Source organism: Thalassophryne amazonica, chromosome 9 (assembly GCF_902500255.1).
Source record: "Thalassophryne amazonica chromosome 9, fThaAma1.1, whole genome shotgun sequence".
In the NCBI taxonomy this organism is placed as follows: Eukaryota; Metazoa; Chordata; class Actinopteri; order Batrachoidiformes; family Batrachoididae; genus Thalassophryne; species Thalassophryne amazonica.
The window spans coordinates 69,385,251-69,412,137 of record NC_047111.1 but is presented as its reverse complement, the minus strand read 5'-3'; the positions used below and the strand labels follow the sequence as shown (position 1 = coordinate 69,412,137).

The 26,887-nt window shown below is 41.3% G+C and overlaps 1 protein-coding gene across 1 annotated transcript in view; it reads right to left on the bottom strand.

Moving 5' to 3' along the window:
- Positions 1-132: 132 nt before the first annotated feature.
- The window catches only part of LOC117517330 (glutamate receptor ionotropic, kainate 1-like), a 164,730-nt gene continuing 137,975 nt past the window's right edge, over positions 133-26,887 (bottom strand). The window contains 2 exon segments of the mRNA XM_034178324.1: positions 133-644; positions 22,087-22,337. Coding sequence (XP_034034215.1) covers positions 477-644; positions 22,087-22,337 — 419 coding nt within the window. The 3' untranslated portion in view covers positions 133-476.

The window sequence follows — 26,887 nt, the reverse complement described above, 5'->3', positions numbered from 1 at the left end:
CCAGCTATCCACAGAGGACACTGCCCACCCTCACTGGTCAGAGCGGGATCAACAAACCTACATTGGTATCTGCTAGCCCTTAAAAACACAAAGAACTTCTTGTCATGAATAAGAAATCAGTGTGGACAGCAGTTTAAAAAATTGCAAAATTGATTTTACTGTCAAAATCAGAAATGTTGCAACGAATATATGCCATACACTATTTACAGAGTTCACAAATCAAAACAGTGAACTACAAATACAAGAAATACAAGGACAGGACAAGCATCAGGAAACAGCAATGGTTAACATGACAGGTTTATAACCTACTATAAAATTACAGTATTAATGTTTGATCTTATGCTTAATGTAGCCACACATGTAGTCAACATTCAGACAGGAGAGATGAGGAAACAACTTGATATCATAACGTGTCCCAGAAACAAATCTGAGTAGCAAAATTTGAAATAATCTTTGATCTAATCTCAGTCCAAAGCTCATGTGCTGGGGTCTCGTCCCACTCGCTCCCTCTTTGGGCTGGGTTTGGGTTGACAAAATGCGCAGGCTGACCTCGCTTGGCTTTGGGGTTGAGACCTCCTTGTAATGCCTTTGTAACACTGCAGGGACATACTCAACTCATCCATCACAGCACGAAAAGACACGCACTGCCAAATAGAACAACAACACAGGCCAGTGTTAAAAAAGACTCATTATGTATCCTTTCAACAAGTCCAAGTCTGTTGCCAGGTGTCTTTAAAATGGACACTTTACAGTGCCAAATCACAAAAAGTTGAGATGCTATGGAAAATGCAAATTAAACAAAAAGCCTTATAGTAATTTTTACATTTACTTTGACTTCTCTTTTATTGTAGAGAGTATGAACCAAAGATATTTCGGGTTATGTGTGGTCAGCTTCATTTCATTTAGAAATTATACATCTATTCCTGCATTTCTGAAATCCGGGAATAATTATATAATTGCCAAAGTCCCTCCAGCATGTCCTGGGTCTTCCCCGGAGCCTCCTCCCAATGGGACGTGCCCGGAATATATATATATATATATATATATATATATATATATATATATATATGGATTTGAATCACATGTGATTGCATCAGCCAAGCTTGAACCTTCGTGCGCATGCGTGAGTTTTTTCACGCCTGTCGGTTGCGTCATTCGCCTGTGAGCAGGCTTTGTGTGAGCAGTGGTCCACCCCTCTCGTCGGATTTTTATTGCGAATAAATGTCTGAACGATTTGGAGCTTTGCTGCATCAAATTTTTCCAGAAACTGTGAGAGACCTCCAGCTGGACACCATTTGGAAAATTTAGATGGCTTTCAGCGACGATTTTATGGGGATTACACAGATTAAGGAGTGCTCCAGCCGGTTTAAAGACCGCCCACAGCGTCTGAGAGCACGGCGCGCTCCGAGCGCCAATAGACAGGCTCAAACCCAGCTGAAACAACCAGATCATTTCCAACGTGAAGGCTTTGTTGATCCAAGATGTCGTCTGACTTTCACAAAAAAGGCAGAAGGCGTGGACATCAGCACTTTTTCGGCACATTCTACTGTTACAGGAGTTTTTTTCATGGAAAGAGAAGCTGAGGATTGCGCCACCGTGCCGCTCATGGCGCGGGACAAAACCACCTCCGTGTTAGTCTCACAGGACGGCTTTCAGGTGGCTTTCAGACGGCTTCCTGTTGCTTTTCAGTCGTGTGAGTATCCGAGAAATTGTGCATGAGCTGGACATGCCCCAACATGTCCTGTGAGGCTTCATCACGGCGTTGCTTTGCTCCATGCGGCTCCGCCACGACGCGCGGAATTCCTCCGCACGTCTGTCTCAATGTGCCGAAAAAGTGCTGATGTCCACGTCTTCCGCAATTCCTGTGCTAGTCAGATGACATGCTGGATCAAGACAGCGTCCAGTTTAGAAATGAACAACACATTCCACTGTTACAGGAGTTTTTGTCATGGAAAGAGGAGCGGAAGAATTTCGCGCATCGCGGCGGAGCCGCATGGCGCAAAGCAACGCTGTGATGAAGCCTCACAGTCTCTCACAGTTTCTGGAAAAATTTGATGCAGCAAAGCTCCAAATCGTTCAGACATTTATTCGCAATAAAAATCCGATGAGAGGGGTGGACCACTGCTCATGCTCACACAAAGCCTGCTCACAGGCAAATGACGCAACCGACAGGCGTGAAAAAACTCACGCATGCACACGAAGGTTCAAGCTTGGCTGATGCAATTACACGTGATTCAAATCCATATGGTTTTTGCAAAAAAATAAAAAGGTCTGATACTTTTTGGACAGACCTCGTATATGTGTGTGTGTGTGTGTGCGTGTGTGTGTGTGTGTGTGTGTGTGTATAAGTTGTTAGGGTCCGGTCCCACTGGCGTTTAGGAGGATTTGCATATGGATTGTGCACAAAATTGGCTCATATTTGCTTAACATCTGCAATATGCGTGAAACATGCTTGTATGAGTCGGCCAACACCCGCACACATCCGCAATTATCCGCAGAGGCACGTTTTTCGGTTGGCAGGATTTTTGAGCTGCACAAAATTTTGGCTGCGGATGACATCCGCCTTACATACTCCATACATACTCAATACATACACAAACATACTCAATCTATGCGCTGTGGCGGATGAATCATTTTATTCTGCAAATTGGCTGTTGAAAACGGCTCTAATCACCTCCTGAATCACAGAGGAAGCTGCAGCTCATTAGCTGTTTGCACACATGAGCGCAAACGGATAACAAGCTGCAGAAAGCATTTTGAGCTGTCTATAAAGCTAATTATTTGACTTGTTTACATTGTCAAGGCTTGATAAAACAGTTGCATATTTTTTCCTTCTTGTCTGCAGCTGTTACAGTATTTATTCCTATGTTTATAACAGATTTAGCTTCTTGTTATAATCGTTCAGACGAGCTGCGCTGTAGTGCGTTCTGCTGACGTCACCACATAGTGATGCCGACAGCCCGAGTGCGCTTCTTTTATGACCGCAATGCAGATGCCGTGCACGCGCAACATGTGCATGATGCATTCATAATACACCCGTAATACTGCCGTGATAATCGCAATGCGTCGGCTCCGTTTCCTCACTACACGCGTTATACAGCCATGATTGTTCATCATATATTCGCTATACATTATTAATATATCCATAATTTATACTGGGACATTTGTCATTTTTGGCCATTTTTGTTGCAGACGACAACGAACGCCCGTAATTTGTGTACTCAGTTCATGCGCAATTAATCCTCTCCCGAGTGGGACCGGGCACATACAAAAGTAGCATTCACGAAGTGCTGAGGCTTGGAGGAGCAAAGATGGGCATAGGGTCTCCAGTTTGTCAATAAATGTGTAAGACAATTTTTGAAATGTTTAAAAGCAATCTTCCTCAAAGAAAAATGGGAAGTGATTTGCATATTTCCTCCCTTTTCAGTGCATAATATCACTATTATCTCAGCTGTGAATGGTGGCAGCATGACTGGTAAAGGGAGACGGCTGGCTCATATGATGGAGAGGAGAAAGGTACATATATTGTGTGTACAAGAAATCAAGTGGAAGTAAAGTAATGCCAGGAGCCCTGTAGGTGAGTTCAAATTGTTGTATGGATGGGAGGAGGAATGGAGTTGGGGTCATTTTAAAGGAAGAGTATATGAAGAGTTTGAGGTTAAGTGAGTCTCTGACAGGGTGATGAGTGTGAAGTTGGAAATTGAAGGGGTGATGATGAATATCATCAGTGCATACTGTTATTTTCAAAATAAGAGGAGTGTGTTTAAAAAAGTGAGTAAATCTTAAAATCCTTATAATAGCTTTTATTTCCATACATGCAAATGCTTTGGGATCACTCGACATTGTATTCCAAATCAAAACATGAAGAAAAATGTATCAAATTTGTTATTACTTTACAGAAAGAGAAGAAAAAGGAATATTAGTCTGTTTAAAAAAAACAGCAGTATTTTTCTTTACAAACTCAAACATTTACTGTATGAACTGAAAAATGCTTGAAGATTTAGTTGTCTTGTGAATAAGTGAACTAAACGTTAGTTGTAAACCAGGCCCAGTTGTATAACCAGCTCAGTCTCTGTTTTTTTTTTTCACCTCCCATCACGAAATGAGTCACATTTTTGTGGCATGGTTTTTTAAATGTATTATTTCTAACCCTACCCCTAGCCCTAATCATAACCCCCACAGAACTCCCGCTCCACGCGCATATCACCCAGCATTTTGTGATATCATCACGAAATCAATTTGTGATACCATCATGAAAATGTAGTGCTTTTTGTGACGATATCACAAACTAATAGATTACTTCACTCTGTTTCTGAGAACTGCTTCATATCTGTGTTGCATGGAGTCAACCAACTTCTGACACCTGTGAACAGTTATTCCAGCCCAGGAAGATTGGACTACATTTCTACAATTCCTCTGCATTTCTTGGTTTTGTCCTCAGAAATAGCATTTTTTTGTTGTTGTTGTTGTTGTCACAACACAACTTTTCTATTGTATTTGGTCCTGGGATTGGACTGGCCACTCCATAATGTCAATCTTGTTGGTCTGGAACGAAGATGCTCACTCACTGGTGTGTTCGGGGTTGTCTTGGTGAAACACCTATTTCAAGGGCATTTCCTATTCAACTATAAGGCAACATGACCTCTTCATGTATTCAGTCTTGATGTATTCAGTCTGATCCATGATCCCTGGAATGTGAAATATGTGTGTTTATATAGGCCCAACACCATAGTAAGAGAAACATTCCCACATCATGATGCTTGCTCCACCATGCTTCACTGTCTTCACACTGTACTGTGGCTTGAATTCACTTTTTGGGCATCATCTGGCAAACTGTCTGTGGCTGCAAGACCTAAAAGGAGCAATCTTGCTTTCATCAGTCTACAAAGTGTTGCACCCTTTCTCTTTAGGCCAGTCAATATGCTGTTTCGCAAATTGTAACCGCTTCAGCACGTCATTTTTCAACAATAGGACATTGCAGGGGCTTCTTGCCCATAGTTTGGCTTCACATAGGCATCTTCTAATTGTTACAATACTTAGAGGTGACCTTCTTTGATCATCCTGGAGCTGATCATTGGCTGTGTAGAGTAGATTCAAGCCAAAGACATCCAGGCATCAAGTAGTAGTGGAATTTGGAAATAAAGAGAGCATTCTCGCTATTCTTCTATTTATTAGAATGGTATTTTTCTGATTTCCTCCATGTCCTTCTGGTTTTGGCTGCCATTTTAAAGCATTTGAGATCATTTAGCTGAGCAGCCTATCATTTTCTGAACTTCTTTATATGCTTTCCTCTCTCCAATCAACTTTTTAATCAAAGTATACTGTTCTTCTAAAAAATGTCTGCAATGACTCATTTTACTCAGATTTTCAGACAGAAATGCACTACAATCATTATGTACAACATTTATTGCCTTTGTCCTTAAATAAGGGCCACCTATAGGAATGTACGAGGTCTGTCCAAAAAGTATCGTACCTTTTTATTTTTTTCAAAAACTATATGGATTTGAATCACGTGTGATTACATCAGCCAAGCTTGAACCTTCGTGTGCATGCGTGAGTTTTTCCACGCCTGTCGGTTGCGTCATTCACCTGTGGGCAGGCTTTGAGTGAGCACTGGTCCACCCCTCCCGTCGGATTTCTTTTGTCTGAGAACTTGCTGAGAGACTGCCGCTTTGTTCCATGAAATTTTTTTCAGAAACTGTTAGAGACAGGCAGCTGGAAACCATTCGATAGATTCAGTTGGATATTGGTGAAGATTCTGTCGGCGTCACGCGGATTATGGACTGTTAAAACCTTTTTAAAGACGGCCCACAGCGGCGGAGGGCGCACGGCGTGCCGAGCGGCCATTCGACAGGCTGGATCGACCAGATCATTTCTAAACTGAATGCTGTGTTGATCCGGGACATCATGTGACTACCACAGAAATGGCAACAGAGCTGGACATAGCACTTTTGTGGCACATTCCACTGTTACAGGAGATTTTGTAATGAAAGGCGTGCAGAGGATTTCGCGCTTCGGCACGAAGCAGCTCAGGACGCACAGCAAAAAAACACCTCCGTCTTGGAAGTCTCACAGGACATGTTGGGGCATGTCCAGCTGTTACACAATTTCTTGGATACTCACTCGACTGAAAGTCATCGAAAGCCGTCTGAATCTTCTGAATGGTTTCCAACACGGAGGTGTTTTTTTTTTTTTGGTGTTGGGTTCTATGTGTTGGGCCTATATATCGCATACCAGGTATCATGGATCAGTTTGGACATGTCAAAATACTTGAAGAGGTCATGTTGCCTTATGCTGAAGAGGACATGCCCTTGAAATGGATGTTTCAACAAGACAATGACCCCAAGCACACTAGTAAACGAGCAAATTCTTGGTTCCAAACCAACAAAATTAATGCCTCGCAGATGTGAAGAAATCATGAAAAACTGTGATTAAACAACTAAATACTAGTTTAGTGATTCACAGGATTGCTAAAAAAGCAGTTTGAATATAATAGTTTTGAGTTTGTAGTGTCAACAGCAGATGCTACTATTATTATGAACACCCCCTTTTCTACTTTTTGTTACTAATAGCCCAATTTCTTAGCCTTAAGAGTGTGCATATCATGAATGCTTGGTCTTGTTGGATTTGTGAGAATCTACTGAATCTACTGGTACCTTGTTTCCCATGTAATAAATAAGAATATACTCAAAACCTGGATTAATCTTTTTAGTCACATAGCACTACTATTATTCTGAACACTACTGTATGAGTGGGAGAAGATGGTCACAGTTTGACTACATTCTATGTAGGAGATCCAACCTAAATGAATCTGGAGACTGTAAGGTGGTGGCAGGGTAGAGCATAGCTAGACATCATTGGGTGGTGGTTTGTAGGATGACTTTGGAGCTGAAGAAGAGGACGAGAGTAAGGGCCCAGTCCCACTGGGGAGAGGATTAATTGCGCATGAACTGAGTATACAACATTCGGGCGTTCGTTGTCATCCACAATAAAACTGGCCAAAAATGACAAATTCCCCAGTATGAATTACTAGCGAATATATAACGAGCAATCACGGATGTATAACGCATGTATTGAGGACACAGCTCGGACGCATTGTGATTATCACGGAAGTATTATGGATGTATTTGAGAATGCATTGCGCACATGTTGCGGAAACAGTGGTTGTATTGCGCATTTGCGGCATCTGCATTGCGGTCATAAAAGAAGCGCACTCTGGCCTTTCGGGATCACTATTCACACCGACACCACAGTGACATGTCCACACAAATGAAGCGGGGGAGGAAGAGGCAGAAGGCTGCTGCTGATGCAGAAGAGAGGGCTCCATCTCCCACACCACCTCCTCCAGCAACAGATGGGCCCGGTCTCCCACCCCACCCTCTGATTGGTATGTTGTTGGATGCCAGCAACTATCACACTACGTCTTTGGGGATCAATAACTACATCTGTACGTCTCCACAGCTGGACTGGCAGTGACTGGCAATTATGTCAATTTCTGCCACATTTTTATAGTACTTTGGGTTTACGTGAAGTGTTTGTTATGCATTCGCAACTTGTTCCCAGATCAGATGCAAAACAGACGTAATAGGAACGCTTTATTTGTGGCCACTCTGTATGCATTCGCTACAAATTATTTTAGTTTGTGATGTGGACGTGATATGCATGCTATATATCCGTTTTACACATTGTCCCAGTCTGCTGCCAAGCCGCAATACCCCGTCAGTTGCGGTTATCAGCGGATAACAGCGGATATACAGTGCATAGATTATGTATTGAGTATGTAAGGCAGATGTCATCCACAACTAAAATTTTGAGCTGCTCAAAAATCCTGGCAACGGAAAAACGTGTCTCTGTGGATAATTGCAGACGTGTGCAGATGTCGGCCGACTCATACAAGCATGCTTCACGAATATTGCAGATGTTTAGTGAATATACACCAATATTGTGCGCAATTCATACTCAAATCTTCCTAAACGCCAGTGGGACCGGGCCCTAAGAGTTGAACCAAGGATCAAACGGTGGAAGATGAAGAAGGAAGACTTTTCTGTGATACTCAGGCAGAAAGTAAGAATGCCACTGGATGGAGGTTCAAAGATTTTGGGCAACAGGAAAATTATTACAGATGTGGTGAGATCGACCGCTAGGAAGGTAATGGGTGTGACATCTGGACAGAGGAAGGAAGACAAAGAGACTTGGTGGTGAAATGAAGATATTCAGGAAAGTATAAGAAGAAAGAGGCCTCCCATTTTCCAACCCTGCCCCCACAAGAGGTCATACAATATTGTGACAATCTCACTGGCCTGAACCCACAGTTCCCACACATTGCTAAATAAAAAAACATAAACAACAATAACAAAAAAAACAAACAAACAAAAAAAAACACCTCTTCTCCTGCAATCTTTGGTACCCACATGCACTACTCATGTCAAGATGAGTGACATGGGGGGAGAGGTTGGCATAAACAACTGGGATGGTGGGAGAGCTGATGAAAGCAGGCAGCTGTATAAAGCAGATGTGGTATAAGGTGAAAAGAGATGTGGCAAAGGCTAAGGAAAGAGCATAGATGTAGCAAGCTCTACATATAGCTAAACAGTAATGAAGGAGAAAATGAGTTGTACTGATTGGCCAGAGAAAGAGTGATAAAGGATGCAGATGGAAATGTGCAGACAAGTCAAGAGAGTGTGTTGAAAAGGTGGAAGCAGTATTTTGAGGAGCTGATGAATGAAGAAAATGAGAGAGAAAGAAAGCTAGCTCATGTGGAGAGAGTAAATCAGGAGGTTCAATGGATTGGTTGAAGCTAGGCTTAGAAAAGAGGTGCAACAAGTGAGCAGTAGTTTCATCCCAAAAAAGAGCACTACAGATGGAATGTTTGTACTGACAGTGTCAAATGCCATAAACTTTTGAATGCACTGAAAGTACACATTTATGGAAAGTTTTAATTGTCTTATCATTACATCCAATTTAACAAACAAGAACTGAAGGACATAGTCCACTATTTAACATCCTTATACAATGGGTTTCAAATTTATGATGTGGTAATTATTAAACTAAAATGGTCAATGAGAAAACTACTTAAAATAAAAAGCCTGCTGCTTATTTAGTTCTTCATAATAATTAAGTACTGAACTCATTATTCTTCGACCATGTTGATGTGTCTTTTATTTTTGTATTTGCTTAATTACTTATTTTGTGGACAGAGCAGTTCCTACATTTATGTTACTCTTTATTATTACTTGTAGCACAGCATCTGAAAGTTTTCACCAGCTGGTGTTAGTATTCTTTGAATTGTCTTCCATTTTCTTCCTTATTACTTGCCTGAGGCTTTTTAAACTGAGGCCGTGTCCTGCTGGTTTTCCCACTAATACTTATAAGTGAAGAAAACTAAGAGAGGAGTAAAAAAAAAAGAATGGGGTGTATGGCAGAATCATGAATTAAAATATTTTAATCATATAAAATGTAAAGTTTCTAAAACCAACACCATGAATCCATGAAAAATATCAGATATATAAAATTGTTTTACTTTTTATTTTAAAATCCCAGACAATGATTCCCTGATCTGTAGTTGATTCTGATCTTGTGGGGTTATTTGACTAATTATTTATTAATTTAAAGCTGTATGCAAACGTTTGGGCACCCCTGATGATTTCCATAATTTTCCTTTATAAATCATTGGTTGTTTGGATCAGAAATTTCAGTTAAGTATATTATATAGCAGACGAACACACTGATTTTTGAGAAGTGAAATGAACGTTTCTAGGATTTACAGAAAGTGTGCAATAATTATTTAAACAAAATTGGTCAGGTGCATAAATTTGGGCACCCTTGTCATTTTATTGATTTGAATACATTTAGCACTAATTATTGGAACACAAAATTGGTTTGGAAAGCTCACTGACCCTTGACCTCCTTACACAAGTGAATCCAATCATGAGAAAGGGTATTTAAGGTGGCCATTTCCAAATGTTTCCTCTCTTTGCATATCTTCTAATGAGTGGCAACATGGGAGCCTCTAAACACCTCTCAAATGACCTGAAAACAAAGATTGTTCAACATCATGGTTTAAGGGAATGATACAAAAAGCTATCTCAGAGATTTCAGCTGTCAGTTTCCACTGTGAGGAACATAGTGAGGAAATGGAAGACCGCAGGCACAGTACTAGTTAAGGCCCGAAGTGGCAGGCCAAGAAAATCTCAAATAAGCTGAAGCGAAGGATGGTGAGAACAGTCATAGTCAACCCACAGACCTGCTCCAAAGACCTACAACATGATCTTGCTGCAGATGGTGTCTCTGTGCATCGTTCAACTATACAGCGCACTTTGCACAAGGAGATGCTGTAATGCAGAGGAAGCCTTTTCTGCATACACGCCACAAACAGAGTCGCTTGAGGTATGCTAAAGCACATTTGGACAAGCCAGCTTCATTTTGGAATAAGGTGCTGTGGACCGATGAAACTAAAATTGCGTTATTTGGACATAGCAAGGGGCAGTATGCATGGCTGAAAAAGAACACAGCATTTCAAGAAAAACACTTGCTACCTACAGTAAAATTTGGATGTTGTTCCATCATGCTGTGGGGCTGTGTGGCCAGTGGAGGTACTGGGAATCTTGTTAAAGTTGAGGGTCACATGGATTCCAGTCAATATCAGCAGATTCTTGAGAACAATGTTCATGAATCAGTGACAAAGTTGAAGTTGCGCCGGGGCTGGATCTTTCAACAAGACAACAACCCTAAACACTGCTCAAAATCTACTAAGGCATTCAGGCAGAAAAACAAGTACAACATTCTGGAATGGCCATCTCAGTCCCCAGACCTGAATATTATTGAAAATCTGTGACGTGATTTTAAGTGGGCTGTCCATGCTGGGAAACTAACAAACCTGAGATGTTTTGTAAAGAAGAATTGTCCAAAATACCTTCAACCAGAATCCAGACTCTCATTGGAAGCTGTATGAAGTGTTTAGAGGTTGTTCTTTATGCAAAAAGAGGATCTACTAAATATTAATGTATTTATTCTGTTGGGGTGCCCAAATTTATGCACCTGCCTAATTTTGTTTAAAGAATTATTGCACACTTTATGTAAATTCCGAGAAACTTCATTTCACTTCTTAAATATCACTATGTTTATCTGCTATATGATATATTTAACTGAAATTGATGATCCAAACAACCAATGATTTATAAAGGAAAATCATGGAAATCATTGGGGTGCCCAAACTTTTGCATACAACTGTATTTGTTTCCTTCCTTCGCCTTCTCTCTTTTCACCTTACGCCATACCTCCTGGTACAACCCCAGTTCCAATGAAGTTGGGACGTTGTATAAAATGTATATAAAAACAATACAATCATTTGCAAATCCTCTTCAACCTATATTCAATTGAATACACCACAAAGACAAGACATTTAATGTTCAAACTGATAAACTTTATTGTTTTTGTGCAAATATTTGCTCATTTTGAAATGGATGTCTGCAGCACGTTTCAAAAAAGCTGGGACAGTGGTTTACCACTGTGTTCCATCACCTTTCCTTCTAACAACACTAAATAAGCGTTTGGGAACTGAGGACACTAATTGTTGAAGCTTTGTAGGTAGAATTCTTTCCCATTCTTGCCTGATGTATGACTTCAGCTGTTCAACAGTCTGGGGTCTCCGTTGTCGTATTTTATGCTTCATAATGCGCCACACATTTTCAATGGACGACAGGTCTGGACTGCAGGCAGGCCAGTCTAGTACCCGCACTTTTTACTACAAAGCCACGCTGTTGTAACACTTGCAGAATGTGGCTTGGCATTGTGTTGCTGAAATAAGCAGGGACGTCCCTGAAAAAGACGTTGCTTGGATGGCAGCATCTGTTGCTCCAAAACCTGGATGTACCTTTCAGCATTGATGGTGCCATCACAGATGTGTAAGTTACCCATGCCATGGGCACTAACACACCCCCCATACCATCACAGATGCTGGCTTCTGAACTTTGCGCTGGTAACAATCTGGAAGGTCTCTTTCTTCTTTTGTCCGGAGGATGATTTCCAATAACAATTTGAAACGTGGACTCATCAGACTACAGCACACTTTTCCACTTTGTGTCTGTCCATTTCAAATGAGCTCGGGCCCAGAGAAGGCGGCAGCATTTCTGGATGTTGCAGCTGTATGGCTTTCACTTTGCATGGTGGAGTTTTAACTTGCACTTGTAGATGTAGCGCAAACTGTCAATCAGTCAATTTTATTTATATAGCGCCAAATCACAACAAACAGTTGCCCCAAGGCACTTTATATTGTAAGGCAAGGCCATACAATAATTACGTAAAAACCCCAACGGTCAAAACGACCCCCTTTGAGCAAGCACGTAGCGACAGTGGGAAGGAAAAACTCCCTTTTAACAGGAAGAAACCTCCAGCAGAACCAGGCTCAGGGAGGGGCAGTCTTCTGCTGGGACTGGTTGGGGCTGAGGGAGAGAACCAGGAAAAAGACATGCTGTGGAGGGGAGCAGAGATCAATCACTAATGATTAAATGCAGAGTGGTGCATACAGAGCAAAAAGAGAAAGAAACACTCAGTGCATCATGGGAACCCTCCAGCAGTCTAAGTCTATAGCAGCATAACTAAGGGATGGTTCAGGGTCACCTGATCCAGCCCTAACTATAAGCTTTAGCAAAAAGGAAAGTTTTAAGCCTAATCTTAAAAGTAGAGAGGGTGTCTGTCTCCCTGATCTGAATTGGGAGCTGGTTCCACAGGAGAGGAGCCTGAAAGCTGAAGGCTCTGCCTCCCATTCTACTCTTACAAACCCTAGGAACTACAAGTAAGCCTGCAGTCTGAGAGCGAAGCGCTCTATTGGGGTGATATGGTACTATGAGGTCCCTAAGATAAGATGGGACCTGATTATTCAAAACCTTATAAGTAAGAAGAAGAATTTTAAATTCTATTCTAGAATTAACAGGAAGCCAATGAAAAGAGACCAATATGGGTGAGATATGCTCTCTCCTTCTAGTCCCCGTTAGTACTCTAGCTGCAGCATTTTGAATTAACTGAAGGCTTTTCAGGGAACTTTTAGGACAACCTGATAATAATGAATTACAATAGTCCAGCCTAGAGGAAATAAATGCATGAATTAGTTTTTCAGCATCACTCTGAGACAAGACCTTTCTAATTTTAGAGATATTGCGTAAATGCAAAAAAGCAGTCCTACATATTTGTTTAATATGCACTTTGAATGACATATCCTGATCAAAAATGACTCCAAGATTTCTCACAGTATTACTAGAGGTCAGGGTAATGCCATCCAGAGTAAGGATCTGGTTAGACACCATGTTTCTAAGATTTGTGGGGCCAAGTACAATAACTTCAGTTTTATCTGAGTTTAAAAGCAGGAAATTAGAGGTCATCCATGTCTTTATGTCTGTAAGACAATCCTGCAGTTTAGCTAATTGGTGTGTGTCCTCTGGCTTCATGGATAGATAAAGCTGGGTATCATCTGCGTAACAATGAAAATTTAAGCAATGCCATCTAATAATACTGCCTAAGGGAAGCATGTATAAAGTGAATAAAATTGGTCCTAGCACAGAACCTTGTGGAACTCCATAATTAACCTTAGTCTGTGAAGAAGATTCCCCATTTACATGAACAAATTGTAATCTATTAGATAAATATGATTCAAACCACCGCAGCGCAGTGCCTTTAATACCTATGGCATGCTCTAATCTCTGTAATAAAATTTTATGGTCAACAGTCTCAAAAGCAGCACTGAGGTCTAACAGAACAAGCACAGAGATGAGTCCACTGTCCGAGGCCATAAGAAGATCATTTGTAACCTTCACTAATGCTGTTTCTGTACTATGATGAATTCTAAAACCTCACTGAAACTCTTCAAATAGACTATTCCTCTGCAGATGATCAGTTAGCTGTTTTACAACTACCCTTTCAAGAATTTTTGAGGGAAAAGGAAGGTTGGAGATTGGCCTATAATTAGCTAAGATAGCTGGGTCAAGTGATGGCTTTTTAAGTAATGTGTTAACTGACAATGGTGTTCTGAAGTGTTCCTGCGCCCATGCGGTAAGATCCTTTACACAGTGATGCCGGTTTTTAATGCAGTGTCACCTGAGGGATCGAAGGTCATGGGCATTCAATGTTGGTTTTCGGTCTTGCCGCTTATGTGTAGAAAGTTCTCCAGATTCTCTGAATCTTCTGATTATATTATGGACTGTAGATGATGGAATCTCTAAATTCCTTGCAATTGAACATTGAGAAACATTGTTCTTAAACTGTTGGACTATTTTTTCATGCAGTTCACAAAGTGGTGATCCTCGCCCCATCTTTGCTTGTGAATGGCTGAGCCTTTTGGGGATGCTCCTTTTATATCGAATCATGACACTCACCTGTTTTCAATTAAGTGTTATTTGAGCATTCATCAACTTTCCAAGTCTTTTGTTGTCCCGTCCCCGTTTTGAAACGTGTAGCAGGCATCTATTTCAAAATCAGCAGATATTTGCACAAAAACAATAAATTTTATCAGTTTGAACATTAAATATCTTGTCTTTGTGTTGTATTCAATTGAATATAGGTTGAAGAGGATTTGCAAATCATTGTATTCTGTTTTTATTTACATTTCACACAACGTCCCAACTTCATTGGAATTGGGGTTGTAGTAATGCATACTTTCTTTATCTGTATATTCCACTTCTTGCATTGCTAAATCCAGATGTCACACCCAATAGCTTCCTGATTGTCTCTCCTTCCACTTCTGCAGTAGTCGTCTCACCTCTTCCCTGAATTTCATCTTCACCTTCTTCTTCTTCTTCTTCTACTCCTCCTCAACAGTGACAAATCATTTTTCTAATTTTCTTTTTTTCAAAATCCACATTGCAATACTATTAAATAATAATAAAAAAAACATCAACAGTATACGAGGTCTGTTAGAAAAGTAACGGACCTTTTTATTTTTTTCAAAAACTATATGGATTTGATTCATATGTTTTTACGTCAGCCAAGCTTGAACCTTCGTGTGCATGCGTGAGTTTTTCCACGCCTGTCGGTTGCGTCATTCGCCTGTGGGCAGGCTTTGAGTGAGCACTGGTCCACCCCTCTTGTCGTTGTTTCATTGCGAGGAAATGGCGGAATGATTTGGGCTTTTTTTTTACATCAGAATTTTTTCAGAAACTGTTAGACACAGGCAGCTGGAAACCATTTGAAAAATTTATCTGGCTTTCGGTGAAAATTTTACAGGCTTCACAGAGAATAAGGAGTGTTACTACAGCTTTAAGGACGGCCCACAATGGCGCACGGCGCGCCCAGCTCCGAGCCGCGATCGAGAGGCAGAAACCACCACATCATTTCTAAACGGATCGCTGTGTGGAGCCGGGACCGTCGTGTGCAATTTCTCTGGTTATCACAAGAGCTGGACGTCAGCCATTTTCCGGCAGATTTCACTTTTAACAAGAGATTTTGTCATGGAAAGCCGCGCGGAGTCTTCGCGCGTCACGACCGATTTGCTGATGAAGCGAGACAAAGGAACACCTCCGTTTCGGAGTGCCAGAGGACAAGTTGGGACATGCCTATCTCGGCTTTCAGTGCTTACCAGTCGAGTGAGTATAAGAGAAATTGTGGAGAGTTTCTTCAGCCTCTCCCTGTGTTTCTTGGGGTCACCCCAGCAGCTCTAATATGGACCTGCATGATGGTTTGCCTCATGATTTATGCCAGATGCCATTCCTGGTGTAACTCTGCATTACATGGAGAATGCACACAGGTGGTTCTGTTCTGGAAGTAAGTGCACTGACCACTTAGTCACCACACTGCAAAAGCTACATAGTGTAATAACATACGAGGTCTATTAGGTAATAAACCGACCCTTTTATTTTTTTTTAACTATATGGATTTGAATGACGTGCGATTACACCAATCATGCTTGAACCCTCGTGCGCATGCATGAGTTTTTTCACGTCCCTGTGAGCAGGCCTTGAGTGAGATGTGGTCCCGCCCTCTCGGCTGAATTCCTTTGTTTCACATGCTGCTCGAGACGGCCTGCGTTGCTTTATCAAAAATTTTTCTGGACCTGTGAGGAATATCCGAGTGGACACTATTCGAGAAATTAAGCTGGTTTTCGGTGAAAAGTTTAACGGCTGTGGATGTGGTGTTTCTGTCGGTGTAAGGACTTCCCACGAACCGGGACGTCGTGCAGCGCTTCCAGGCGCCGTCGTCGGCCTGTTTCGACCTGAAAACATTCTAATTTAAGGCTTAATTCACCCAGGACGTCGTGAGAGAACAGAGAAGATTCAGAAGAGGCCGGCATGAGGACTTTATGCGGACATTCCACTGTTTAAGGACATTTTGTAATGAAAGACGTGCGCGCAAATTCGCCGAGTCGTTTCCGTGACGACTCGGCGAATCTGTGTGCGCCGCGACAGGAAAAACACCTCCGTGTTGAAAACCATTTGTAAAATTCAGGTGGCTTTTGATGGCTTTCAACAAGTGAGTAACTGAGAAACTGTTTAACAGCTCGGGCATGTTCCAACTTGTCCGTTAACGTTTCCAACGGAGGTGGTCTTCCTGTCGCGACCCGCCGCGGTCGGGTCCGGCCCGACATGAAACTCTGCCCGCACGTTCTTTCATTACAAAATGTCCGTTAACAATGGAATGTCCGAATAAACTCCTCATGCCGACTTCTTCTGAAAGTTCTCTGTTCTCTGACGACTTAAAGGGTCAACAGAGCCTGAAATGTGGAAGTTTTCAACTTGAAACGGCGAGATGCTGCCGCCTCGAAGCGCAGATCGCCGTCAGGCGCCGTGGGCCGTCCTTACGGCGACACTACCAGACCAAAATCTCTCATCAGCCGTTAAAATTTTTACAGAAAACCAGCTGAATTTATCGAATGGTGTCCACTCAGTTGTGCCTTACAGTTTTGAAAAAATTTTGATCAAACAAAGCAGCAGTCTCTGAGCCATTCCTAAACAATGAAAAAAACGACGAGAGGGTGGGCGACTCCTCACTCAAAGACTGCCCACAGGCGAATGATGTAACCGACAGGCGTGAAAAAAACTCTCGCATGCCCACGAGGGTTCAAGCATGTCTGAAGTAATCACACGTGATTCAAATCCATATGGTTTTTGAAAAAAATAATGTCGGATACTTTTCTAATAGACCTCGTATTTTAATAACTCATACGACAAAATATAAAGGCACTCACATACCCTGCCGAGACCCGACAGGCTTGGTATTAGTGTTATTATTGTTGTTATCATCCTTGATGTTAATGTTGTTGTTTTTCAGCAGGTACAGTATCTCAAAATGTCAAGAACTGTTTATCAGAATTGTATTTATTTATTTATGGGAAAGGTGACCATCCAATACCATAAATAAATAAATGGATCCTACAGAATTCTCTTCATATCTTTGTGAAAATAGCTGTTGTCAGGCAAATACACAAACAATTCCTCAGAGGTAAGAATAGGACATAATGAATTCCAGAGGACTGACAGGGTCAAATGCCACAGGTCAGAGGTAAATGGCACTTGGGATCACAAGACGTTTTTTAAAGGGACACAGGGAAGGACACCTGGTTACATGTTGTGCACTTACAAATTTTTTATCTAGAGTGTGAACGTGTTTTGAATATGCTCCTGTAGCTACTCTATGTCATCCCTCAGTAGCCTGCCGCTCTCCAGATCATTCGATAAGGAGGTGCCAGAGGAGGAGGTGGAGCCATGCCGCTGCAACTGATGAGACTGGACCCCATAAAAGAAACAAAAGGCCTGACAGAAGCATGCAAAGAAAAGTGAATGAAGGACAAAACACAAAAGAAATTAAAACAAGAACATGACAAGGTTGAAGTATTATCTGAACAAATAATATGACAAACAGAAGACACACATCATATATAATGTGCAAGCAAGACTTCTCATTAGTCTGAGACTATCTGCAAGAAGCATAACACTCATGAAACAACATCTCCACCACATGAGATGTCCATGATGTGAAAATGGACTTTCTGCTGTGCACGAAGCAGTAGTGATGTTTTGCCTGACTTTAAATCTCTGCAGTTTAATACGCCCACAGGTGGACCTTGATATAGGTGATATGGTCATCCGCACAGCCACCAGCACTCGCAAAAAAAGGCTTTCATTTACGAGAACCGGTTTTCAATAATTCAATGGCACATCAAGTCAACCCATGTCATGTCACAGTGTCAGGAGTTGGAGCTGTCGAGACAGTAAATTTTGCTGACTAAAATATACTCTGCCAAGATAACATTTGGTCCCAGTCTAAATAGAGTAAAATCAGCTCCACAGGTGTCGCAGACCGAACAGTCTTCCCCCTAAAAACTGGTCCTCCCTGCCTCCAATGCGCTCCATTTGCGACCACAGCAGCTCGATCTGAGATGGACTCTCTCCACCCAAAGCGATCAAATGGATTAATGGGATTATTAGCTATCAGATGACAAGGTAAAACCTCTAAAATCATTGTAAAGTCAGTTTTAAGCAGAAATGAGGTGATAATTGATGCACAGTGAACGCAGCAGCTAGCAGCTTGTGCTGCTGCTGCGCTCTGATTGCTTCCTCCGTCTTTTATGATGAAATAATGCTGACTTCATGTGGACATCATTGTTGTACAAAAGCTTCAGATATCTGTCACTGAGATAGATGATGACTGGAGTGTAGTTTTAAGCAGAAACAAGGTGATAATCCGTGAACTGCGGCTGATGATGCATGGCAGTGAAGGCAGGGCGGACCGATTTTTAGGGGAGACCGTTCGATGGCAATACCGTCTTGTCAGTTCAAGCGGTTCTACTCCAATAAGAGTTTATTTTACAGTATATTTTACTCTATTTGGACTGGGATCAAATGTTATCCCAGCAGTGTAAATTTTACTCTGCTAAATTTACTGTGTATGTCATGGAGGCACCTCTGCTTGTTGCTGAATGAGAAAGTGTCACACATGGCAGACACCCACTGAAGAAATGCCTGTGTCGCAGACTGAACGGTCTGCCCCTAAAAATCGGTCTGCCTTTTGCATCTGCGCATGCATCAGTTTCAGACCACAGCAGCACATCTGAGACGGAGTCTCTTCACCCAAAGCAATCAAATGGATTAATGGGATTATTAACCATCAGATGATAAAGGTAAAACCTCTTAAATCATTCTAAAGTCAGTTTTAAGCACAAACGAGGCTGTTTTAAGCAGACACTCAACAAAATTCCGTGACACTTTGAAATGACCAATGCAGAGTGAATGCATCAGCTAGCAGCTCGTTTAGCCGCGACACTCTTATCGCTTCCACCACCTTTTATGATGAAATAATGCTGAATTTATGTGGAAATGATTGTTGTACAAAAGCTCCAGATATCTGTCGCTGAGATAGATGATGACTGGAGTGCAGTTTGAAGCAGAAACGAGGTGTTAATCCGTAAACTGCGTCATCGGGGGGAACCGATTTTTAGGGAGACCGTTCAGTTGGCGACTCTGGTGTCCCGTCGAGATGAACTACCCATTGAGATGAGCTCCACCATGCAACTGCACATGCGCATCTCTCTCTCCGGACTTTAACACCTCACCTGTCAAGTTGAGCTACGTCTCTTTACTGCGCAACTGCGCATGCGCATCTCCCCATTGAGATGAGCTCCCCTTCATCAACTCAACACATGAGTGGTGCATGCACAATTGCGCGGTGGAGCTCATCTCGACGGGACAGCTCACTCGTCAGCATGAGCTCTGCCACTGAAGAAAACCCATGTAAGTTTTGTCTTTGCATAAAAATGCAGTGATAAGTGTCTTTTTAATTTAAAAAAGTAAAGCCTTTCATGTACACGTTTCTGTGAAGGCTCTTAGTTGTCCAGGTGGCTTCCGTATTAGACGAGCTTGAATCTTCAACTGGACTGGGTTGCTTGATGCGAGGACGTTTCGAGAGAAGACAGAAGTCATTCTTCTCTACAAGAGTGAAGACAGAAGTCAGACTACTACAGCAAGAAATTTAGCTGAGGAAGCTTCTGTGATTAGAAGCGAAACGTCCTCGCGTCAAGCAACCCAGTCCAGTCGAAGATTCAAGCTTCTCTACTTTCATGTACACGCTGTCTTTAAAGCAGAATATTATGAATATTATCGTTAGACTCGGTACACATAACTGTCAATTTACACTACAGGGAGCTCGACTCGACATAAACAGCTTTGCATAAAAGGAGACAAAGCTTCAGCGTGGCCCAGTTGCCGCGGAGGCAGAGGTGGGTGGGATATCCTCCTAATAATACTATGTGTGCATAAGATGAAAACAGATGTAGCGTGACATGTTTTCTGCAGTTTTAACAGTGGCAGCAAATCAGTAGTGCAACAAAGTTTAGCCATTACATCAACAAGTGTTCCTGTTTTAAATATTTTGAGGCATGTATTAGTGCAGCACAGTCCATGTGCATGAACCCATGTGTCCCTATATGGCTGTGCATAAACAGTGGAGTGAAGTACATGAGCCCACACTTACACAGGTGCTGTAAACAGGGAAGCTGGGATGCAACAGCCACCCCCCTGGGTTTTAGAATTTAGAATCAGTGAATGAGAGCCATGGTGCACATATGGCTGAGCTGTTAAAGAATGTTTTGGAAATACATTAATTATGGATCATTAGCAATACTTTGCATTAAAAAGTGCCAAGTAGTCACACAGTGGGGAAAAATAAAACCCTGTATGGAAAAAATATGCATCAAGATGCAATGATAATCCCTCTGAAACGTTATTGTGACGTGCCTAGAGATTCCCACCCCCAGATATTATGTATGTAATGAGAGGGGCTATGATTAAATAGTACAAGGCTTATGTGTGTGTTAACCTCTAGCAATGTGAATTGAATTGAATTGAATGAATTTATTCGGCACACAAAAACATAACAAACCTCACAACAAAACATCTCAGCAACAAACCCGTGTGACCGAAAGGGCAAGTGCAGAAGCAAAGCTTATAAAAACCCACCTCTTATACCATAACAATAAGGAATGTATACACACATATATACATCTACCCAAACTGTTCGAATATGTTTTCATGTTGATTTACTGTTTGTATGTATTAATTACTTAATCACAAGTGGCACAATCTACTCCACGTGAGGTTTGCACTGAGAAAATCTGAACTTTCTAGTTCAAAAAATCCCTTAGACAACAAGGCACATCTGGGAATATGCACTGTGTTCATGAGTAACCACATCTGCCACACTATGACCCCCCCCCAAGTTCTAGTTGGCATCCAACCAAGAACACAATTGGTCAATCCCCACCTCCCAAAAGTAGCCATCTATCTGCTGCAGGCAGGTGATAGATTATTGCCCCCTTGGCCTTCTACAGTCACTGGGGTCCTCGCCACTGATCCACCTGTGTGTTGGATGATTCTCAGGAAAGTGCAACCACATGACCACTGTGCCACAACTGATACTCAGTTAAATGCAATTCGTAAACCTACCAATGGTGCGAGACAGTATTCGTGACCATGCGTAATGACTTGTGATGATTCGCCAGTGATTTGTGCCATTAACCCTAATGCGTGGTAATAGGTCGCAACAGGTCGTGACAGTTTGTGATGGCGCATGATGCCTCTGCCCCAAATCATCAACAAATTCAATTCAAATTTGTGATCCTCTTTCACAAATTTAGATTTGTGGCATTCATGACTTAGAAAGCAGGAAAATGGCTGTTGATTTTCTGGGGGTTGGGGGGGACTGTGAGCTGTCCCTACCCCCCCTAGGAGAGGCATGCCTTTGGGAAACCCAACCAATTACACCTCCACCCCTTCCACCACAAGCTAGATCTGCTCTTGGATCTTCTCTTAAGTAAAAGTAAAATCAGTGGGACATGGTTACATGGCAAGGCATGTATTCATTGTTTGTTATGTCAAAATGAGGCAAATAATAATAAAATGCCCTCTATGGTAGCCTGGATGAGCCCATATGCGGTAGGGAGAATTCTATGTTTGCAGTTGAGATATTCATAATTTCTGCATGCAAAGACATGTGGACATTAGTTATGAAACAAAGGCAGCAATCCAAACTTTAACTTCCTCACAGTGGAAGCTAAATAAGTAATTTGCTGGCACTCAACAGTAGTTGCTGCTCCTCGCACCCACTCACCTCCTCTATGTCGGCGTTCCTGCGGGCCTTGTAGATGAACTCACCAATGGCCACAAAAACAGAAAGGACCAAGCCAGCAGCAAGGACGATGAAGATGCCGCCGATATTTTCAACACCCAGAGCACTGGCCTCCTTGTTGTCCTCTTCTGGACAGCCATTTCCTCTCCACCACTTCTCCTTCATCATGTGTAGCTTCCCTTCTTCCTGCAGCTGAAGAATGGCAATGGTCACCTTATCCCTGTATGGAGAACCTATACATAAAAACAAATAAAGAATACCAAGCAATTAAGTGCTCAAGTATCTTCACGCTGTTATTTTCAGCCCTTAAATTGCTTATTACAAGGGCCCACCTACTGACACGCTGCAACGTTCACTCTGTTTACAGGGTTTTAATGAAGCAAGCAATTCTGTCATAAAAATGTAAAGTTGTGGGATGAAAACAGGCTGTAATGCATGAAACAACAGGCATGAACATGCATGTATCGAAAGGCAATAAAACTCTCATTTGCATTTGTAATGCTAAGTGTTCTTGAAATGCACTTACTGTAAGCTGCCAGGACTTCCATATTCACACAGAGGAAAAGCCTTTTAACCACCTTTTAAATTCTATAGTACTGGTACAAGGTATTTGCTTAATTTTTTCTGCATTCATTTCTAATTATGTGTACATTTATGCATTTGGTATTTTTATCAAAAGGAATTCTACTGCAGACAGTACAATGCATAAACAGTTTCAGTCAACACAGAGTTAGGTCTGTAAGTATTTGGACAGTGACACTAAATTTAATATTTTGCCTCTATATACCACCAAAGTGGAGTTGAAATGAAATAATCAAGATGTAATTGTAATGTAGACTGAAATCAGTTTTAAACTAAAAATATAACATTAGATGAAGGTATTAAAGCCATTTTGATACAGTCCCACTACTTTCAGAGCCAATAAGTAATTAGTCAAACAATATAGCCTAATGATATAAGTTGACTCTCAAATTCTTTGTGAGAGACTTTTTTCCACAGCTGTTTCAACTTCAGTTCAATTTATTTCATTTATATAGCGCCAAATCACAACAAAGTTGACTCAAGGCGCTTCACACAAGTAAGGTCTGACCTTACCAAACCCCAGAGCAAGCACAGTTGACAGTGGCAAGGAAAAACTCCCTCAAGCAGACCAGAATCAAAATGGTGACCCTCTGCTTGGGCCATGCTCCCAACACAATTGACAAAACAATTTACAAAACGGATATACAGGAAATTTTTCCGGTGCACAGGGCGGGACGGTTGCAGAAGTAGACACCGCACCCATCTCTGGATGGAGCCGCACCTCAGAGAGAAAAAATAGAATCAGGCATCAGAAAGACAACAAATACAGGATAATTTGGCAGCATTAAACAACAAGAAAGACAGAAGAAATACTAAGGTGATCGCCGGCCACTAGCCCTAAGCTTCACTAAAAGACCCAGACTTTAGATAAACGTGAGGCCGCGGCCCGCTCCATTTCCTAATAAAATGAATTTAAAAGAGTAAAAAGCATAGTAACATACTATACCAGTATGCTAGTCACACGAAAGAGAAAATAAGTGTGTCTTAAGTCTGGACTTAGTCTCTACAGAATCTGACTGTTTTATTGATGCAGGGAGATCATTCTACACAACAGGGGCATGATAAGAGAAAGCTCTGTGACCCACAGACTTTGTATTCGCCATAGGGAGACAAAGTAGTGCACCCTGAGAAAGCAAAGCCCGGGCCGGTACGTAGCGTTTAATTGTTGGATGAATTTGGTGCTTAGTGACATGGCCAGTTGTCAGTGTAGGGGCAACTGCTTTATCTCATAGGCAATAATAATAACAATAATAATAGATTTTATTTGTAAAGGCACTTTACGTCAAATAAATGATCTCAAAGTGCTACAGTGCATTAACAATATAATAGAAAAAAAAATAGAAAAACATCTCAAAGAACATTAAACTAAGGCACGGAGACACAGGAGTAAGTTCTTTGCAAGCCCTGAAGCCCACTGGTGCCAGTGCATATCCCCAGATATGGTTTCATGAAGAGGATGAGATTTTGTGACTTTTCCATGCCAGTCCATTACTGGTTACATCCTCAGTAAAGGCTGGGACCCATTTCCAGCTGAGAAACGCAGCTGGGAAGACAATGCAGATGAAGTATCTTGTCCAAGGGTGCTGACAGTTAGCATCACCAGGAATCAAATACAGGTCTCCATATTTGTAGCCCAGCTCCTTAGTGCACTCTGCACATAGGCAGGTGATATGAATGCTGAATACCTGTTTTACTTCACTAAATACAATTATCATTTAAAGACTGTATTTTGTCTTCACTCAGGTGACTTTTGGTTTATGTATATATTAGTCTGAATACCTGAAATTTAAATTGAGATAAATTAGATAAACAAAAACATAAGAAGGCTTTACAGTGCTTTTTACTTTGATGTCTGTGTGAATACAAGTGCTTGAACAAAGACTGCTATTTCCAAAATAATCAACTCCAAATGACAAAAGACATCAATGCCATAAGGAGAAGAAGAAAGCCTTCAGCTAAGAAGAAAATGAAGCAGAAACAGAAATGTCTGACAGAGAATGAGATTGTTCAGCAGGGTGTGATAGATAGATAGATAGATAGATAGATAGATAGATAGATAGATAGATAGATAGATAGATAGATAGATAGATAGATAGATAGATAGATAGATAGATAGATAGATAGATAGATAGATAGATAGATAGATAGATAGATAGATAGATAGATAGATAGATAGATAGATAGATAGATAGATAGATAGATAGATAGATAGATAGATAGATAGATAGATATGGTGCATCTGGAAAGTATTCACAGCGATTCACTTTTTCCACATTTTATGTTACAGGCTTATTCCAAAATGGAGTAAATTCATTTTTCCCTTCAAATTGTACTCACAACACCCCATAATGACAACATGAAAGAAGTTTTTTATGTTTGTGAATTTATTTAAAAAACAACTAAGAAATCATGTGTACATAAGTATTCACACCCTTTGCTCAGTACTTTGTTGATGCACATTTGGCAGCAATTACAGCCTCAAGTCTTCTTGAATATGACTCCACAAGCTTGGCGCACCTATCTTTGGGCAGTTTTGTCACTCTTGAGCTCTCTGCTCTTAGACTAAGGCTGGAACCTGACAGAAAGAAAGAAAGAAAGACAGACAGACAGACACCCCCCGTGTTGTACAGTTGCCTTCGTGTTCATCTTATATACATCAGATTTCAGGCGCCTCACTACTGTGCTACCTCCAGAAAGTCTCACATATAGTATGCAGTAGCTTTGGGGGAGAAATGGTTGAATGCAGTACTGCTGAATAATGTGGGATGTACCTGCTGCAGCTCAATGTCAAACTGGACCAAGTGTCAGAGTTCAGGCTTTGCTTTCCCCTTTCCTTGTTGTTGTGTTCAACAGAACGAAGTGTTGTGGGACTTCCAGGAATAAGACTTGTTGTTGGAACAACGACAACTTTATAAATATATACATGTTCACCACCTGCTCTGTCTTGGCTCGCTCTGCTCTGCAACCACTGACCCCCCGCACCAGGGGCGGATCCAGCCTTTTTAGCCACAGGCTCAAGCCTAGCCCCCTTTCTGGTGCTCCAGACACAACAGTCCTGCCCTCTAATTTATTACTGTACTTTAAAAGAAATTATTGTTTTTTTTTTCTTACACACAGTGCAGTAATCCTTTTTTCTTTTTTATAAAAGTAAGTCCAGTCTGTCCGGAGACCTAATTGTCCTTTTAGATCTCTCTTCAACCTGAGACGCAGGAGGTGCAGGAGCTGGTTCTCTGACCTCCAGAAGACCTGGTAGTAGAGGTGGGCGGATCAATCCTAATATTGATAATATTGATACCAATGCTGGTATTGATACTGAACAGTCCTCATGTAAAAAGATCGATAATATTTTTTTCTCTCCCACACGCACTGACGGCTGCGCACGCAGATTCATCAAAGTCTACTCTCTGTCTGTAAGCGCAGCGCTGCGCTGTGTCACACAACACGGAGCAGCGCACCCTTGTATTGTGGTTTGTCAGCCCTCTACCTCAGGAGATTTTGTTTTAAGTTGTGTTGACTGATATTTTTTTAAACAAAAATGTTGATTGTGATAATAAAGTATTTTGTTGTCACGTACAATGTTTGGTGAAATTCTATCCTAGGTCTTTTGGATCCTTTGGATCTATGAAGCTTAAATATGAAAAAGTATCAGTATCGGTATCGATATCGGTGATACTGGGCCTGTATTTACTTGGTATCGGATCATACCAAAATTCCCGGTATCGCCCACCTCTACCTGGTAGTGTCTCTGTGACCTCAGGTTCTGTTTCCTGAGGTTCCCTGTTTTCATTCAGTCTCTGTCCAAAATCAAAAACAAATTCTTCAACATCAGAAACATTCACATCACTTTCTATTTATTTCAAAATGTTTTTATTATTTTAAAAATATGCAAAATGAACAAATCAACACACATTTACACTTCTACAAAGGAGTGTATATCAAAAACAAAATACACTTTTGTATAAAGTTACTCTGCTTGTTACCATTATAACATTATCTCCACCCATGTGGAACATGTAAATATGAGTAAAAAAAGAAAAAGTGACTTACTTTAAGATAATGAAAAAGAATAAGAAAATATTGAGAACACGGAAAAAGAAGAAAAAGAAAATTAGGATGTCAGTGGTGAACATGTTTTCAGATAATCAATCAATTTTATTTATATAGCGCCAAATCACAACAAACAGTTGCCCCAAGGTGCTTT